The sequence below is a fragment of the Coturnix japonica genome, chromosome 7 (assembly GCF_054131305.1).
Source record: "Coturnix japonica strain WE chromosome 7, WE-NBRP24, whole genome shotgun sequence".
NCBI lineage: Eukaryota > Metazoa > Chordata > Aves > Galliformes > Phasianidae > Coturnix > Coturnix japonica.
The window spans coordinates 12605109-12624333 of NC_140669.1; the positions used below are offsets into that span (position 1 = coordinate 12605109).

At 47.0% G+C, this 19225-nt stretch overlaps 1 protein-coding gene across 5 annotated transcripts in view; it reads right to left on the reverse strand.

The window, feature by feature from the left end:
- The window catches only part of TFCP2L1 (transcription factor CP2 like 1), a 29527-nt gene extending 12829 nt beyond the window's left edge, over positions 1–16698 (reverse strand). For 2 of the 5 annotated variants that reach the window (XM_085553305.1, XM_015868828.3), the window contains exons 1-3: positions 16487–16694; positions 13756–13907; positions 1549–1625 (exon numbers count right to left, since the gene is read on the reverse strand). In XM_085553305.1, coding sequence (XP_085409431.1) covers positions 1549–1625; positions 13756–13907; positions 16487–16548 — 291 coding nt within the window. In that variant the 5' untranslated portion in view covers positions 16549–16694. Of the gene's footprint in view, positions 1–1548; positions 1626–13755; positions 13908–16486 lie in introns of all 5 variants that reach the window. The other 3 variants (XR_014948300.1, XM_085553306.1, XM_085553307.1) reach the window with 3 other exon arrangements.
- Between the last annotated feature and the right edge of the window lie 2527 nt (positions 16699–19225).

Sequence of the window (19225 nt, forward strand, 5' to 3'; positions counted from 1 at the left end):
ATGTCAAGGTGAACAATATGATCTAGAGGCCCTTCTTTTGAGATGACTTTGGTTTTCCATTGTAGGAGTAGAAGCTGATCTGTTACTTCTACATGTTTTTAACCCCCATTCATGATGAGAGCAGAGGTTTCCCCTAAGAGACCCATTTTCATGTTTCTCAAATTCCTAAGAGACCCCTGGAGCAAGAGAGCAATATGCTTCCCCCTTCACAGGGCACATGTGCACTGAATAACACAACCCTACACAGCTCTCTGGGCTTTGGTCTGGAAGCACTATAGCAGTGTCCACCTAATGTTAGGTGCCATGCCATGTAAACATCACTATATTGCCTCCACACCCAAAATGGCTCACTTGTGGGGTGCATTTAAGGTGTCTGTAACACGCTGCATCCCCTGTATCTGATCAGAACACCTGAAAGCCAGTCCACCTGTCCCTGCACAAGTGGAGCTGACATGCCTATACATCCTGTCAGTGGGAATTAAACTTGATTCCAGCCATTAACCACCAGTCTTTGACAATGAATTTGCCCAATGTAGTTAAAGGAGTACAGGAAAGGAACTCTACTGTAACGGGAAGTTTCATCTCTGGCCTGCAATGGTGCAACCATGTCAACAACTGGAGACAACAGGCTGGAACAAAGGCATTCCCCAGGGCAGACAAGTCCAAGGTATCCCAAGATAATAAATCCTTACTCAGAGTGCTACACTAGCATGAGATAATTGCCCTTTATTTCCCAGTTTCTCAATTCCCTGCTCCTACTGAGGCCTTGCACATCAAATGAGTGAGCAAATTTTGCCAGTGAACCTGAGAAAGGCCCAAATCAAACCCAAGCTACAAAACAAGCAAGCCACTGTGGGAATGCCTGCAAAATTGGAATCCAAATCCATATGCTTCCTGAAATGGGCCAAAAGCCAAGTGTGGACCTGCCTAAACTTGGACAATTGAAGTCCAGATTGGAATCCAAATTTTGCAATCAGTCCCAACTTCTCGAAAGAAATCCTGTTGCTGAACAGCCAAGAATTTGGGAGAGGAAGGCTTGAAGGTTGGATCCAGAAACAAGATCTGGAGCCAAGTTTTTGAATTTGAACAGAAACAATCAAGTTCTCTATGTTCAAAATCATGCTCGTTACTGAAGTAAACTGGAGCTATGCAGAACCTGTGTGGCAGAAGAGTGTGAAGGCCAAGGTCTTCTGCATGACATGGAATGGAACAACACAGGTGTGCTGCTCGGGGTAAGAAGGGGAGAAAGGCCTGTCTCTGCAGTTTTGACCATGTTCACCTCTGAACTTTCGGATTCCCCTGAACCCAATATTCACAGCGAAACTCTGGGGTCATGATCACAAACAGAACAAAGGTTCCCTTGAAGCCTTGTAAAGTCAAGCAGCATAGACCCATGAAACTCCAGCACTCAGAATAACTCCATCAGCCCTGCTCCCATTAATAACAACGGCAAAGTATCTTCCACTGTCTCAGTGTGAGCAAGGTCAGGCCCTTCATTAGAGGCTGTATGTAGTAGCAGGAAGAAAAGAAATCTATGTTTCTCCTTACCTTTACATATTTTGTGTTTAAATCTTGAAACTCTCCCAATTTCCTATTCTCAAGTAGACGGATTTCATAAGACTGACCTAGAGTTTAAGGAAACATTTCCAAGGTGTTTAATATGTTGTAGCAATGAGAGTCATGCTGGCATTTACGTGGCTAATAAAGCATACGTTTGATCAGGGAAAGCTCATTTTTGGTAACATAATGCATTTGCCCCAGTAATAAGAGTAGGAACTAAAGCATAGCAGAAATCTGAGGGGAAGGTTTGTCTGATGGCTGCTCAAAGCACTCAGGCACCAATTGCACTCTGTCTCCCAAGCCTGCTACAGCCTTCTAGTCACACTCCACAAATCCACCACAGTGCTTGACACCGGGTTTCCCTCTACAGCAGTGCTGCCTTTATCTGCCTGTTCTACTGAAGCAAAGTTGTGTGAAGAGCTGCTGCACAACAGGTCTAGTCACTGTTCCACTAAAGACAGCAAGGTCAGGGCTGCAATACGTCTCAGTGAACCAGAAAGACAAGATTTGTTCCATACAACCTCAGATGTGACTGCCCAGTGCACAAATCCTCCTTCAGATGCGGGTGAAAGCAGCACTGCATATTACAGTAGGTGCAAGGACTTTGGAATCCCCACTGAAAGGGAGTTGGACCCCACCACCACCACTCCTCAGCATAACGGAATCAGCCAACTCAGTAGAGTTCCTCTAGCTGGTTCATGAAATACCATCACTCTCTAAGGCTGACAGTAGGCCAAGGAAACTGGCGTCCCAAAACCTTATGCACAAATGGTAAAGGCATTACAAAAGCTTACAGTATCAGAACAACTGCACAACAAACCTACAGCTGGTAAAGAGGCAGGGCAGGAACATATAATGTATGCATGTCCTCCGTACCCAGTTTTTCTTGCTCAACACGATATCCTCCCTTTTTACTGAAAAAATGCACAGTTACAACAAGGCAGGCACCAAGAGGGAGAGCAGTTTGGTTCTTCTGGTTCAACCAGCTTCTCCTCTGAACCAGCCCTGCAGAAAACTGCAAAGCAGATAGATCTCCCTCTGAGCAGTTGCTACCAGCGGGGAGAAGAATGCTACACTTCTGGCCTTAGAAATAGAAGAGTTACATGTCAAAAGGGCAATGAATTTCAATCAGGTTCCTTTTTGGGAATCCTGGCTCTCCCACTTGCCCTTGTGAGCACAGACCCTATTACCGGAGCACAGATAGCTGTGCCTATTCAGCTGGCTGGGATGGGGGGTGGAGGACAGCAAGGGCTGCATTGGATCCTCAAATGTTTGCACATCACTTATACTGATGTCAATAGGGGTTCTGCAAACAGGAAGCGACCCTTGATTCCAGCATGTGGCTTAAAGGATGCAGAAGGGGAAGAATAAACCATGTGAAGCACCAAATTAAGCACTGGAAACATACACACATCTTAACCCATCTCTCTGCACATAAGTAAACTGGAATAGGAAGAGTGACCTCCTTTTAGAGATCACTGGACAACAAAAGTAGATACTGCAAATGACAGTGCTGAAATTGAGGTCTTCTTCACTAACACAACAGACTCTCTAGTGTTCCCACTGGTACAGGTTATTATTATTCACATGGCAGTTTTATGACATGTACAGTATCTCCCCACATAATCAATACCGTATTAATGTAAAAAATTCAGGCTCAGGTTCACAAAATCACAGCGATGCAGTTCATCATCCGAAATGAATTTACACAGCCAAGTATCTCTTGCATTCGCAATTCACTACCAAGCAAATATCAGTCTAATCATTGTAGAAAATTAGTTTAGAATTTGAGACCATAAGCTTCTGTGCGACAGTAGAATACGGTTATGATTGTACTCAGATGTGGTTACAGGGAGACAGAAGTGACATGAGCTGTGCTACAGAGGAAGGCAATGGCTGAGCCACAAGTACTTCAGCAAGTACTGCAGGCCTTAGTCTGTCGTGACACCTTTACATTCTGATATATACCCCTACTCTTTGGGCAGCCTGGTTTGCATTTCCTGTGAGATGAAAGAAATTAATCAGCATAAAAACACTGAGCATGTTCCTTTCAAACTGATATCAAGCACTTAAAAACTGTGCAGCATGCATCTTCCATGCAGCTATGTGGGACAGGAATCATCCTGCAACACAGCAGATAACTTGCACCAGGCACCTCATCCTGAGGGGAGGGATTCTGCTTGGATTGAGTCAGAAACAGATTCTGCCCGCTCGTAAGACAGAAAACTTGTTGTGGAGACAGAGTTAATGATAAATGGAAAGTCAAATAAGAAGTAAAATGCACTGATGAAAGATATATGGGTCATCTGATGTAAGCCACGGTACTCAGTTCATGCCATGAAATGCCTCATTCAGAATAGTATTTCATGCTAACTACTTTCCCCTTAACCTCTGAGTGTTCGACTCCAGTTACTACACAGAGCAGTTATCAAAACAAGACGGCTTCCAGCCAAAATTCAAGCAATTTATTTCCCTCTGTGGAACTTTCAGTGAGAATTTGGTCCCAACTCCTCATATTCCCACTGGCACTAAAAAGCCAAAGGCTAAGAAGCTGCTCAAGGCTCTGGCACACAGAATCCCGCACCAGTGACAACTGAAATACAGTGAGTTCCCCAGTACTGTTTTTCAGTTTCTTCACTAATATAGGCTATGCTAGATAGCTACAAGTCAATGCTTGGTAATAAAGCAAAAGAGAGTTGCTGAACGTACTGATGCTGAGAATTCTGACCCTGACCAGGGCAGAAGCTGCTCCTCAGCTGACAAAGGTCTTACATATGCTAGGCTTAGAGGGAAGAGAAAACCCTATGGAAACATCTGTGGCAATGGAGAGCAATGGTAGCATGTTCAACCTGCTGAAACCTTCTCCTTTCCATGCTCTCAACACTGCCCGTAGCTGCACCACCAAGGCAACAAGGGCTCACGACAGCATCAGAACTGTTGACCTGCCTGGTCTCAGGTTATGCTGCAGTATGGGACACACACAAACTAGGGCACCTGAAGCCTGCTATCAATGCCTTTACCACTATCCGACATGAAGAAAGCATTTCGAATGCCAGATCCCCAGAAGAGCTGATGCCAATGCAATGTGCAGTGCTCCTTGCACAGAGCTTGCCACAAGCCGTCTTCCCTACCTCAGGCAGGGAACAGAATGGCAATAAATATTTGAATAACCACATTAAATTCCTGAGATGCAATTTGTCTCCCAGCTTCACTGGAAGCTTTGGGGGCACCAATAAAAACCTGGGCGGGTGATGATACAGTGCAATTTGTATTTTGAGCAGACAGTCCCTGAGCAACAGCAAATTTATGCAATCACCTCCTAGGCTAGGGTTTGAGCAACTCTGTTTTACAAACAAGAGTAATATCCAGCGAAGTAGTAACCACCCAAGTCCACAGAGTTCCTGCTTGGTGATTCATAAAGCCACTGCATCTACCCTAAAGAGGATTTATAGACTGTTTACTGTCTTCATTTTTACTGCCTTTGGTTATTAATGCATATTAAATGCAGGTATGGCCACTTAGTTTGGGGACAAAAAAACTGAAAGTCAACAATTTGATACAGCTGATGAACAATTTGGTTCAATAAAGGAACGCTTTCACATGCTCCGAAGGCTCAAGCCAGCTCAGTTCCAGCCACCATAACACTTGAAGGCTTCTGATTTCAAAAGATTATCCTAAGCTCAAAATCTACAGTTTGTTCCACGTTTATTTGCTACACAACCACAATATCCCACTTTCATTTTTGAGTGTTTTGGTGTTACGTTTCAAGGGCCACTTCCACTATGCATCCTGTGGTTTTCTGCACAATGCATCGATACAATACACTAACTTTCTATTAGGCTGCTGACATTCCAGACCAAATTGACTCAAGTCTTACTTAATCTAGCCAAGTTGTCCGCTTGCCCTTCCAGCAATTAATTAAAACCTAACCTTATACTGGGCAATATCTGTGATAGAAGTCAGTAGACAAGAACAAAATAATAATAATTGCGAGTCCTCTTTCACAGAATGGATCCACACAGCACTAGACAGAACCAGCCTGGAAACTGTTTGATTATTAAGCCAAGCTGGCCAATAAAAATTCCATTTAGCAACTTTATATGGACATCCTAAATAGCACACAGATAAAGGCAAAGGAATGCTGACAGATGAATGCAGCATGCAGGAGGGGGGAGGAAAAAAGAAACAGCTTTTACCCCCCGGCCCCAGGCACATCCAGCAAGCAGAAGGATCACCTTTGAAGCAACCAAATGCAACTATTCAGGCCATCAGGCACACACACACACATTTATCTGACAAGATTAATGGGTCCACAGAGTAAAAAGGCAAGAGTGACAGAGCTGGCATCTCAACTTGCATGCTTGATTGCCCACACCTTTTTAGACAGACAAAAGCAAAAGTATAGCTTAGCATAACACCTGCCAAAGTGTCCCACGTGCAGACACTCTCAAGACAAGGAACAAGAGCAGAATCCTCCCCTTCCAGGCCACAAATGGCGCTGGATATTCTGCAGTTGCTTATTGCATCCTCCTTTGACAAGATGCTCTAGGAGATGTTTATCCAGAGGATATTGTGAATTCAGCTGCTACACAATAGGCCACCCTGAAAGCTCCCGCTATGCTAGGAGCATGGAAATCCTGCAGAGGAGGACCAACTGTGGGCCAGGCAAAGCAAAAGGAACATAAGAGTCATCCTGACACACCAAATCCATCATGTCCCACATCTCATCTTCAAGAGCAGCCAGTTATAAGCGGCCAGGGATGGGGCAGAATGAAGACAGTCAACCCTTTCCTGGCCACAGCTCCCCAGCAGCTAGTATTCAGTGTGCAGGCTGTGTCCACATCAAGCTGTCCAGTCAGACCAATGGTCACAAACTCCTCTATTGCAGAATCTCTCTTGGAACATGGCTATACCAACCATGCTGCACACACGCCTTACTTTAGTACCTGCAGTCTCACCCATCCCTCCACCCATTTCCTGCCTGTTTCTATTCCAAGCAAAGCTACTGGGGTCCCACTGTTTGGAGCCACTCTGATGGGGTTCACTACCCATCTGAGTGCAATAGCAATGATACCTACCCTACTTGCCGTTACCACCAGAGGAGCCTAATGGTCCAGTTCCATGACCAGTTCTTCCACCACGCCATAGAGCTGCACTGTCATCATGCCTCTTCCTGGGCTTCTCCTCCTTTTACAATCTCCTCCCAGCTCTGGGGGGGTTTCTTTGTCCCCTTCTTTCTCTTTTTCTGCCTCTTTCTTGTGGAAAGCCAAGCACATGCCTCAGAGCCAAGTTTGTTGGAAGAAAACTCCAGTGCTCTCATTTACTATATGAACATTTGGTTAAACCCTCATCTTCCCAGACTTCTGAAGATAGTTCATTTTACAGTGGTGACACTTCATAGCTAACAGGCATAAAAGAAACACTCTTCATTTACAGTGGTTTCCACTCAGAAGAGCGAGATGTATATGTAACTCCTACAAGACTACAGCCTAACTTTCAGTCAAGGACACAAAAGCAGTTAACAGACTCAAACACTCTCAGTTGCTACCATCACTGTGTGCACCTGTTCTTCTTTTGCACACACCTTGCCTACTTCACTGAACTCCACCAAGTAATCTGCAGGAAACCTGCTTTAATAGGGGGGTTGGACTTGATGCTCCCAGAGGTCTCTTCCAACCCCTTCAATTCCGTGATTCTGTAATCCCGCTTAATTGAAGCCACAGTATAAGTTTGGGTTTTTAAAACAAATTAATCACTGAAGAAATGATGGACTTCTAATGGCAAACAGGAAAAAAAAAAAAAAAAAAAAAAGAAAAATCTGACTTGAGAAAATAATTTCTTCCTGTATTTCCACCTCTCTAGCACCCAGGACTATCTGGGTCACATCTGCCTAGCTCAGAAAAGCTTAGCCCCCTCTGTGTAATTAAATCAGGCAGGCTTTTTCTGGTTTCAACCTGTACTGAGTCAATTTGGACAACAGGTTTTATAGCTCTGCAAGACTAGCTTGGTGTGTAATATTTACTTGAGCTTCAGATAACTAAGAAGAATGGTCCCTGCCGAGGGTGCTGAAGAGGGATGCAGAAGGGCCAAATATGACTGCTGGCCCCAGTCAGCCCTCAGGGAAATCACCCCCTTCACCACAGTTCTGCAGTAATGTGGAGAAATGCACTAGAGAAAGGAAGCCCCACTCGTGTACCTGGCTGCTCCAACTGACAAATGCCCCATCACTGCAAGCACAACTCAGAAATACAACAGCAAGCCAGGACAAAAGAAATCTCACTGCTCAAGTATGGGCTGTATAATTTCAGAAACATAAAATACATGCTTGGTTAGAAGCAAAAAGGTTTTTTTTTTTTTCAGCCTCTTTAGAGATAAGATATCACACATAATACCCATTGAAACAATTAACTTTGTCAAAAGGATGGTGCTCTCTTAAGTTTCTTACTGCTAATGTATATCTTAATAGGAAGGATACTGCAAGTCATGGAAAGGTGACTGGAAGATTTAAATATCACCAGACTGACAAGTTCATTGATACAGTCCAAGTGTAGAAACTTAGGCAAAAGTTTCTTTCAGAACTGCAGAAATCTCAAAAGAAATGTGGATAACAGAGAAAAGTTTAAATAAAAACGACAGGGAAAGAAAAAAAAATCTTGTAGATATTCGGACTTTTCACTATACTTGTAGCTACTTCTGAGCACTTCCTTCCTTCAAAGATACCGAAGATTTATGGAAGTGGGAGAACAAAACGCAGTCTAGGGGCTTCCAGTAGGAGTTGTGCACAGGCTACGATCCAGCAAGTTCACAATCCCATTTGAATTTCATCCAGATGTTAACAGCAGCATTACCCAATGAATAGAAAACAGGCTCTTGGTTAATAGACAACTGAGATTCTAGCTTCCTAAGGGCAACAGAAGTCAGAAGCTCTACTTATGCAGAGGTGCCCTGTCATCTGAAGCAAGATTCATAGTGAGTTTAGGGATGGTGTGGTTTGGAGACAGGGTTGTTTATCCTGGGCTGCCAAGCAAAGACAGAGCTGCCAAGCATATGGGGAAATCACTGCTAGCACGAATAACGGCTTCAGCTGAGACATCAGGGCTGTCTTCACAGTAAGGTAGGAGACAAATGCCTTCTCCAAAAACAAAGGAGTGCAGCACAAGGTCCAAAATAAAGAAAAAAATAATACCATCAGGAACAGACTTTGACAGGCACTTCTTGAAGCTACTTGAAGCTACCTGAAGCCAGGGATGGAGGCAAGGACCAAAATGGCATGCTGTGCTGTGTGCCATAGGGATGAAGGATGCACGGGTGGGCAGCCACCAGGAAGCACCTGATATGCACAGCCTCAGTGACTCAAAGTCATTTTTGTGCCCAAGAGTTCAGACAAAGAGCAGATGTTCACATGGGACAGACCACCAGCAGCTTCAAACACTCGGGACCTGGCCAGTGGCAGCAGCAATTTATACGGAGAGTTGGATCTTCAGATGGGACAAAGCAGAATCTCCCCACAAGCAGAGCTATAATTAAACCAGAAGCACACCCAGTCAGAGCTGGTCACTCAGCCTTCTCTACACTTCATTTAGGCAAATAAAGAACTGTTCCAGGAAAACTACAAACATTCCGACAGTTGTGACCCCATAAAAACCCAATTACGTATGAGTTAACGTCAACAGAAAACAGCTTTTTTCATTTACTGTAAATCTCAGTATTTAAAACCGAGTTCCTTGCCTGTAGAAGTTTAGCCAACTGCGTGAACTTTAAATGCTTTAAGGGAGGCAAAGGTTCTGTTGTAAGCAATGACATCTACCCAAGCAACCACCTTCCATTTGTCCTCTGTGCTTTCCGCGCCTCTCCTTGGAAGGGAAACCACAGCATGTCTGCAGTGAGCCGAGGCAGGACAACAGCCAAAAAATCTACAACAGCAATTTCAAGTGTACAAGTTTACATACACGCACCTTGGACCCAGATCCACTCCGAAGGACCCAATATCTGGAGCTTGCTTGGGCGCGACAGGACCCAACTCAGTCCATCTTTAGCTTTGTGAGGCATCTGTTGCTTATGCACCACAACAGCTATGCTCCCAATAACATCACAGGTCTTCTCGGATGTTCGTGGTTTTCTCTCATGGTTTGGGTTTTTGGCTTGTTTGTTTTCCGAACTGTCTAGGACTGGCAATAAAACTAACTAACTCTTGGAAGACCTTACGAAGCAGAGGTGGCCAGCCTTCCTAACCCCAACCAGCTGGATGCTAAAATCCTTGCATGGCTGAGGACCACAAGTCACAAACCACAGACCTGGAGAACAGGAAAACCTCACAAGCAGGTGACACCCGGCTGCTCTCAAGCACTGCTAAGGGACAGGGCTGTGTCTGGCACATGGCTGGGTCTCAGTGACTCCTGCCATCAGCCCGACCCACCCTCTATTCGAAACAATTTAGATCTCGGCTCTGAGCCAACCCAACGCTGGTCATGAAACAAAATCATGACTGGAACAGCTCACGCTCCACATGTGGTTCTGGCACTACAAGCCAAGTCCCCCGGGCAATGATTTTTGCTTTGTTTTGTTTCTCGGGCTTTTCTGTGTGTGTGTGTGTGTGTGTGTGTGTGTGTGTGTGTGTGTGTGTGTGTGAGCCCTTTTTTAGTTTTAATTTTTCTTTTAAATGGTTTTATTTCCTCATATTTATTAGCATTCAGATCTGCCGTAGAGCGCTTGTTTCCTCTGCATTCCTCCTGGTGCAGTTTCTGGAACCACCTTCATTGCTCCCATTTCTGTCCATGTCTGAAACTAGTTTCAGCCAGCCCTGCTCAAACCACACCCCATATGACTGCAGACCATGGAACATGCAACTGCACCAAGACCTCTTGCTAAAGCAGTGGTTTGTAATATGGTTGCTGGTTGATTGTTTGTCTGAAAAATCCCTATCCACAAGAGACACTGCAATAGTACTAAAAGGCAGGCTAGTTCCAAAAGCGTTAGACAACATTGTGCTGCAGACTTCTAGACAGTGTAGCTCTGCTGACAGCAGTAAGCCCTGACCAAGGGAGCAATGCCAGCAGCAGCTCCTGGTGTGAGGACACAACATGGTTACCAGCTTCATGGACCTGAGGGGAAGTTGGTTTAAGACACCATGGAAACATGTCCATATTACTGTCAGATGAGTAATCCTAATGCAGTCCAGTAAAGATCTCTGACCATACAGGCTGCTTTAAGAATTAGCAAACTAAGATCACATTGAATTGGGACTAACAGGGCTCTGGCTCCAATTTCTCAAGGAATGTGGGACACAGAAGGGAAGAGATCGGGAAAGACAAGTGTAATGAGTCAGTCTTTGGAAAGCGAGCTGAGGATTTGACTCTAGATGCTTGATTTACTGGCTAGTTCTAGAGCTGTGCCCAGTGAGCATTTGTGGTTTCAGACTGGAACAGACAAGCTTGGGAGCCTGCCACTGGTGAACGTCCCCAAGTCAACTTCACACAGCCTTCCCTTCTGCTTCCTCACCTTGCTGAGAACAGCCTCTCCAGATCAGGACTCCACCTGGATTTTTCCCTCACCTCTGTGGGGAGCCAGGTCTAAAGTCCTCTTACTCCAAGGTGCCACTGACCAACTCCCCATGGCTGCCCAAGGCTCAGCAGAAGCCATCATGCTCTGTAAGACCAGTCCTTTCTTCCACCTATTTCTGTACAGGCACAGTCTCTCACCTGCCAGCACTGAACTGGTCCTGAGTGAACATCCCAAGGCAGGGAGCATAGCTGCTGCACAGTGACAGAAGGTCTGCTGCTGAGTAGTGAAGAGCTCCAGCCAGGGAAGCGTGTTTGGATAAAACTCTGCAACAATCACACAGCCAAATAGTGAAGAGGCCTAAAAAACCCCAAACCAGTCTTCACAGTCTGGATAAGTCACTGCACTGGAGGTGAATGGCTTTGTTGGAACTGGGACAGCCACTCTTTCTTTGTACCACTGTTATTAGGAGCCAGCTGTGACTGAAGCGCTCAGCACAGAGTAGAAGGACATGTTAATGAAGTTAGCCATTTGTTAAGGTCATCTGACCCAAAACTCAAGCATACACGCAAGAAGGGAAGTTTTGTGTAACAGTGTTTAGCCAGACCACGATAAGCACAGAAAGAGGGTAAGGTGCAAGAAGAGACCCTTCACTTATGGTCAGCGTAAGGCAGTAAGGTGTAGGGAATGGTATCAGCTGCTTTATGGAATGGCACCACAGCATGGTCACAGCATGCTGAGGTCAGTCAGCTCTTCTGTTATGCTGCAGCTACCAAGACCTGAGCTGCCCTAAGGTTCCCTCCACATCCCACCTCAGGCTCACACAGCATAGCTCTTCTAGTACCATAATGAACTTTTAGTCTTACTAACTAGAATATGCAAGGGATTTTGGTCTAACAGACAGAGCAAAGAGGAAAACTACAAGTCAGAGAAGCTTAGGGCCAAGGCCTGCCCCTCCTGCCAGAAGGAGTCAATGCTGGGAACAGGAGTGCAGCTACTGGTGTTCATTCTGTAGCAACTTGCCAAGTATGGCAGAATGGCTTCTAAAGGCAGGCATACTGCATAGCCTTGAATTTCAGCTGAATGTCAAGAGGATCTCAAAGAAACTAAGCGGAGCATAGCATAACATGAAAGACAGATTGCTTAGGAACTTAAAGAAGATGGGTGAGAACACTGCTAAGAAGGTGGCAGGAAGATGTGGAATTTCTGTCAAGAATAGGAGGTAATGAGCTATTCAGCTTAGAAGCAAGGAGACATAGCAGCTTGTACAACTAATTACCTTGAAGATCCCATAAGAAAAGATGCTGTTTCCATCCTTCCTAGCAAAGCAACAGCATTACAGTCCTGCCCCGAACCCCTTCCCAGATCTTGCCTACTGCGTGGCTTCTGCCAGTCTCACCCCTGCTTTCTTCCTCCAACCTGTCCAGCCTCACTCCCCAGGGCACATCCCCAACTCCCCCCTTGGGAGATGGAGGACAGGTGCAGAAGATACCTGAGAACTGTCAGCTTGTCAAGGAATTAAGTCAGTACTGTGTCAAGATGGAGCAGGAGACAACTATTCACGACAGTAAGCAGAACAAAGTCTGTGCTCATCTCACCCTTGATATGCCCCACGCCACCTGCTGGGATTTTGCTGTATTTGAATGGGCAAACTGGGAATACATTCACAAATCTCAAGCATCCTCCAATCCACATGGCATTTAACCTTCTTGGTAGAGCCTGCAGCACTTGGCTGGTCATTCCAGCAGTGCTGTCTGAGCCTACCAGCAAAACAGACCCAACAGCCAGACACACCTGAGGTCAGAGCCCAGGGGAGGTCAGGGCTCCGTTCTGCACAAGCACTGAGAGAAATCCAGCCAGAGAGACACTAAAGTGAGCTTCACACTCAACGCATAGAGCTTGAGGAGCTGGGGCCAAGAGCCAGTGTGAAATACCACTAAGACAGGGCAGTAAGCCCTCAGGCTGATGGTACTGTAATGCCCTTGTTATCAACCTGGCAGAAATTAAGCATAGTATCTTGCATAATCTGTGCCTGGAGATGTCTGATCCCTTTGGGACCCACATGCAGGAGGTACTCCAGAGTGAAAGCCAACCTCCAAGCACAGATGTGTATGCACAAGTTCTGACAAAGGAATAAAAACACCCAGGGAAACACAAGGCCTTGCATAAAAATTATGCTATGAGGTTCATTATGGAGGACGTTGCTACTGTGAACCCCATAAACTTGTCAAGTCAGGGACTCAGCAGATTAGAGCTGCACCACCCAGCCAGTCTATCTCATCCATTGCAGCACTGCCCTCCAGTAGCTCTTGGGGGCCTGCAATGTAAAGGTCCCTCCCTGAGTCCAAAGCTTGCCCACCTACTGAATTCACCTGGCCTTTCAAGATGAAGGTAGGAGGCTGTATTTCAGACTGTTGGAGATCAAGCCAGTACCTGACTACACAGAACTGTGCATGCTATAGTGATGTTTTAAGTCAACAGTTAATCAAAAGTACTTGATCATTTTGTATCAGTTGAGGAATCTTTCATTTTTCACGCCTACATGCCACGTTATCCTTTCCTCCATCCCCTCCCCAACTCTTTCCCTCTTTTCCCCTTCCCACTGCCCTCCCAGCGAGGCACCAGTATGGAATTCAATCTCTTTCTCATGAATCACTCCCAGGAAATGCACCCTCCTCCACGCAATACAAACCCTACCTTGGTTGAGATAAGTCAGGGTTTCTTCATGCAGCTTCACAGCAGGGGATGTGGCTGTGCAGAGGACGTACTGAAACGGAGGCAGCTTGGCTTCATTCTCGGGAGACAGCTGTGGTTCCTCCTGCTTGAAGATTGGCAGCGCAAGGACATCTCTGAAACGCACAATTCACACACATATGTACTTACAAAGACTCTATGGAGTATTCTGCTCTCAATCTGGATTTGACCCGTATGCTCTGAAATAATGGAGATGAGCTCCAGAGGAACGCTGAGTTATGACTGCTAAGAATGTATGTAGCCTCCACAGCGTGACAAGACAACCTCTGCCTTCAGGAAGCACACAAGCGCTGAGCAGCAGCAGCTTCACAAGGAGCTGGGCACAGTCCCAGACCCTGCTCCTTTACAAGACGTTTGCACTGACCTGCATGCTGACTCGCAGCCAGACTGCTCCCGGCCCACGCTAACCCCGAGCAGAACAGATGTCAGCAATGCTGAGAGCACAACAGAGCCATTAGCACTAAGAGATGTCAGGAACCAGCATCCTAATCTTCACACATCTAATGCTGGAGAGCCACATTAGACTTTCCTGCACCTCTAACTTCTCTGGTTGTTGTGTTCACCTACTTAAGACACCATATCCTTCCCAAATAGAAAGGTTATGCTGAACACAGAGACAATTCAGTGTAAGTAATCAGATCCTTTCCCTCCACCCTGCCCATTCCCTCTGTACGGTGAAGACCAAAGAACCCATCTGGAGGCTGCATGCAGTTCCGTTCCCCTTGGAATTCCCACACACAAGAAGCTCTAATAAGAACTGTTCAGGAGCATGCCCATGCATACGGGCACACTCCCTATGGAAAGACCATTATGAATTTTCCCTGCCTGTTCCGTTAATGATCCACCTTGCACTCAATCCTAACACCCACAACCTTGAAGGCTGCCCAGGTCACCAGTGAAACAGTGCAGCAGTTTGCAGCAGAGCTGAAGCACCCAGCTCACAGATGGGGCTCCTCTTCCTGGAGAAACAAAGCCAGAGAGCAAACCGTGCCACTCTGCTTAGCAGCAGGGACAAAGGAACACCCCTCTGCTTCCATTCTCCCTCCTAACTGCACCCCGCTGCAATACCACCAACTCCAAGGCAACCAGCCCCATTTACTTGCTTGCATCGCTGACATAACCACCGCTCTTACCCAACTGTGGCCATAGAGAGGGTTTTTTCCTCTCAGCCATTATGATTTACCATGGTAATGAAGTGAAAGAAACGCCTCCAGAAGGTGTCTGAAACAGATACCAAAGCTTTGGATCAACCCCCTGTGAAACATTTTACCTCACCAAAAGCATTCACAACATAGAAAGAAGATGTGAACGGTGTCTGAGGGGCTGAAGGAAGCTCTAAGGTGTAAGTACAAAAGGCTTGTATCGTATTTGCTCTACTCTTCGCTCAAGGCTGCAAACCAAGTCTTGAGAAAAGCAGGTGGGTGAGATCCTCAAATTCTCCTGACATTCGCCTCTATGCTGAAGCATTGGGGTTCTGTCATCAACCAAGGATTGACAGTGTACAGGGGAAGGCAGAAAGGTGTCTGAGGAGGGGCTCAGGAGGATGGAGGTACAGAGAGAGACACACACAGCATTCCTGTGACACTGAATCCATCAGAACTTACACAGATACCACGAAGGCTTTGACTGTACAGAAGTGTGATCCATAGGAAGGGGACTGCACAACTCCAGCTTGCTCAGTGCAGTCTCAACCTGTCTGTGGGTACAGACAGCCCTGGGAAACACAGCTCAGAGCAAAGGCTCTCTCTAGAAGTGTGTGTCTCAACAGGCTCCCAGGAACTGGTCAGAATTACAGCTCTCCACAAGAACTGGGTGCTTAACCCAGAAAGTATCTGAAAGCCACCCAAAGCATCTGAAGCTATCACTTAACAATCCAATAAATGTGAGTTGAGGGCTTTGAGCCCCAGCTCAAGAACCCTCACAGCCACAGCAATAAACATTCAGTACACCAAACAGTGTGGTCAAGCCTGACCCAGACAGGATGATCCTGCAACACTCTGATGCTGCAAACCCACAGAGCACCCTGCAACAGAAGGGACCCTTCAGGACCATCAAATCCAACTCCTGACTCCACACAGGGCCAACCAATAACCAAACCTCATGTCTGAGAGCTGTGTTCCAGCACTCCCTGAGCTCCAGCAGCTCAGGGCTGCACCCACCAACCTGGGCAGCCCATCCCATACCCGCTGCCCTCTGAGGCACAACATCCCCCTGCCGTCCAACCTGGCGCAGCCTTTGGGGTGCACACAGGGTGCCGCAACCCAGCACGACCGCAGCCGTCAGAGCCCTCTGAGATTCCAGCCTTAGATACTCATAAAAAGATAATTCATAAGCACCCAGCAGAAAGGGAACTCCCAAAGTTGCCTGCTTTGTTGTCTTCTGGGGGGAGGAAACACGGGTTTGCTCTACACATGTTGCGGACTATTGTTTCGCAGCCCTTTAGAGCTTAAATTAGGAACAGTTAATTAAACGCGACTGTGCAGAGGCAGGAAAAAGCTGGTTTAGGCGAGTCGAGAAAGTGAAATTGTGAGCTGCTCGCCCATCGTCCCAAAAGAAGGCGGCAGCTCCGCAGCCGAGCCCCGCTAATAGAGAAGGACGGGAGAAAGAAACCCGCAGCTCCCAGCTAGAAGGGCTTCCCCGGGCCATCCCGCCGCGTTACCCCGCGGGGACTCACCGCAGGTAGCTGCCTGTCGAGTGCTGGTTGTAGTGCTCCGGCTGCGTGTGCCAAAACAGCATCTTGGCACAGCGGGGATGGGACGGGGGGAGCCCGGCGCGGTCGCTGGGAGGGGTGACGAGAAGGGTCCCAGCCGGGCTGCCCACCCCGAGGCGCACAGGGCACCGCTGCCACCGCCTCCCAACAGCTCCAGTCGCGGCCCCGACGGCTCCCGGAGCTTTTATGGCCCAGCCCCGGCGGGCGCGGGTTGGCTGCGCTGCGGAGCACCGGGACCTCCCCCGCCCCGCCCCGCACAGCAGCCGCGGGGCGCAGGTGGCTCCGTGCGGGTGGGGCGGTGCGATATGGGGCTGAGTGCCCCGGGACGGAGTTTGTGGCACTGGATGAGAAACGTCCTTCCGCAGTTTGGAGTCCAGCATAAGGATAGATGGTTATACGGTACCAAACCTGAAAGGTTGTGGCCTCAGGTTGTGGTATAGGGTCAGGTTGGGCATTAGGAAACGCTCTCAGAAAGCGCGGGGATGCTCTGGCACAGACTGCCCGGGGAGGTGGTGGAGGCACCATCTTCACCGGTGTTAAGGACCGTGGAGACGTGGCACTGAGGGACGTGGACAGTGGGCACGGCGGGGATGGGTTGGGCTGTACGATCTTAGAGGTGTTTTCCAGCCTTCCTGACCCCGTGGATCAGGTCCCCCCTCCGAATCTACCACGTTGTGCTGCGCGCATCTCTGTGCTCCCCTATGGAGCACCCAGCACTGCTCTTCCACTGCCACAGCCCTAACCCAGGGAAATCTCACAGCATGCTGGTTAGATCAAGGCGGCATAAAGAGGAGCTGGGTCTCTAAGCACACAGCCTTTGGATTAAACAAAAATCAAGCAAAATACACCCTTCAAACATTAATATATGTACTTTCATTTTAGGATGCTAAGTTGTTCCTGAGCCCAAAAGTTTGTTCTGCTGCTTCTGCTGGTCGTTACTGTCCCTACAGCTGAGCACTGAGCAGAAAACGCACATGCCCTCTATCTGCTTCATTAAGTCAGTTTCTCAGCACTTTGAGTCCAGACTTTGCACTGAAACAACTGAGGTAAAGACACATATTCTGCTCTTTTTTTCCCCTTCTGGAAAGCCAAGAAGGGATGTGAGCACCGGAATGTTGTAACCCTGCAGGGCTCAGAACGGCAAAAGCAATCAGGCACTTCATTCTCACCAAATTAAAAGGAAACAAAGCATCCAATTATCTTTGTGGATTCTACCACAAGTATTTAAATTGCTTCTGAAAATCTAACATGAGCTCCTACATCAGGTGAGCAATTTTGTGTTCATGAAGCCGAAAATAAACTGAGTTCAAGGATCAAGGTTGAACATTACCCTGTGCTGAAGAGCTTCCAAAAGCTGCAATTAGCTCATTACGGCATTAGTCAAGGTTATTTATTCGGGGATTACTCCAACTCTCTCCTGTTGCATGGGCCAAAGCATCTGCTTCTGCACCAGCCCGTATGTTCTAATATAATATCATATTTAAAGAGGGAGAGCATTCCCTCTGCCCTTGTTGTCCTGGGGATCTCTGTATGACCAAATCTTTGTGTGCATCCTGAATAGCTCTGTCGCTGGCGAAGAGCCTGGAAGGCAACACTACAGAGTTGAAGCACAGGGCAAAGAGTTAATCCAAGCCAATGTCTGCCAAGGGAAAGTAAAAAGGGAAATCTGGCCCTGTTCTTGCTCACATCTGATCCACCAAGCCCAGGTTTTAGCATTACAGACTGATGGGATGAATTGCTGGGAGCTGAAGTGATCAGCAGAGACCAGGGGAGCTTTGCTAAAGTCTGTGACTAAAGGCTCCTTTCCCCGTGCCCATTTTCTAGACCTAAACCAAAACTAGGCTTTTCTCCTTAAAAAACTATGTTCTGGCTCAAAGAGGAAGGAACACATGAAGTCCTATGGCATGTGTGACAGGGGAGAGCAAAATGCTCAGCAGGATCCTTTCTATCTTTATGACAGTCTCACAAGGCTCCTTGCTGTGACAGCCACCTCCATGTTCCACCTCATGTGTCCCAGGTGATGCCGAGCACCCAGAGGTGCTCACGTGCCCTGATGCTTTGTCAACACAAACGTCACGACACAATGAAAACGGCCCTAAGTGAACTTAATAGCAAAACAAATATCAGAAATAATACCGCACGGGGTGGCTTATTTATTTTCTCATTCAAGTCATTCATTTAAACCTTTGCCATTTTCTCACTTATCAGAGGTCACCATCAAATTTCCAGCTGACACTGAATTTCCAGGCACAACCAAACGCTGATGAACCCATGAGGTGGTGGTTGGGTTTTTCTTTGCCACAGAAATTAAGCCTTGTTTGCAGGCTTTCATCAATGTCACATCCATCATTTTGACTGTCCTGATTTTATCAGCAGCATCAAAAATGTGTTCTTCCTGGTGAACATTTCTCTTCAAGTCATTTTGTTGTGGAAACAGAAATATTTACACAATGAGGATGATAGATGATTGGCTGACAAAATAAGTGCTTTTTAAACGCTCATTATATATCTTATTGGCATTGGCTTTCTCATTGTGAGCTGCAGGCTGCTGTTACCAGCCCTGGCACACTTTCCATCCTAGCAGATGCAGGAGCTGTGCTGGCAAGGCGAAGGGATGTCACTGCCCGATGCCATGCAGGGATGTGACTCACCTTCACCTAGGGCAGACAGCAGCCTGGCTGTGTTTACAGCTTTACTGTCAGA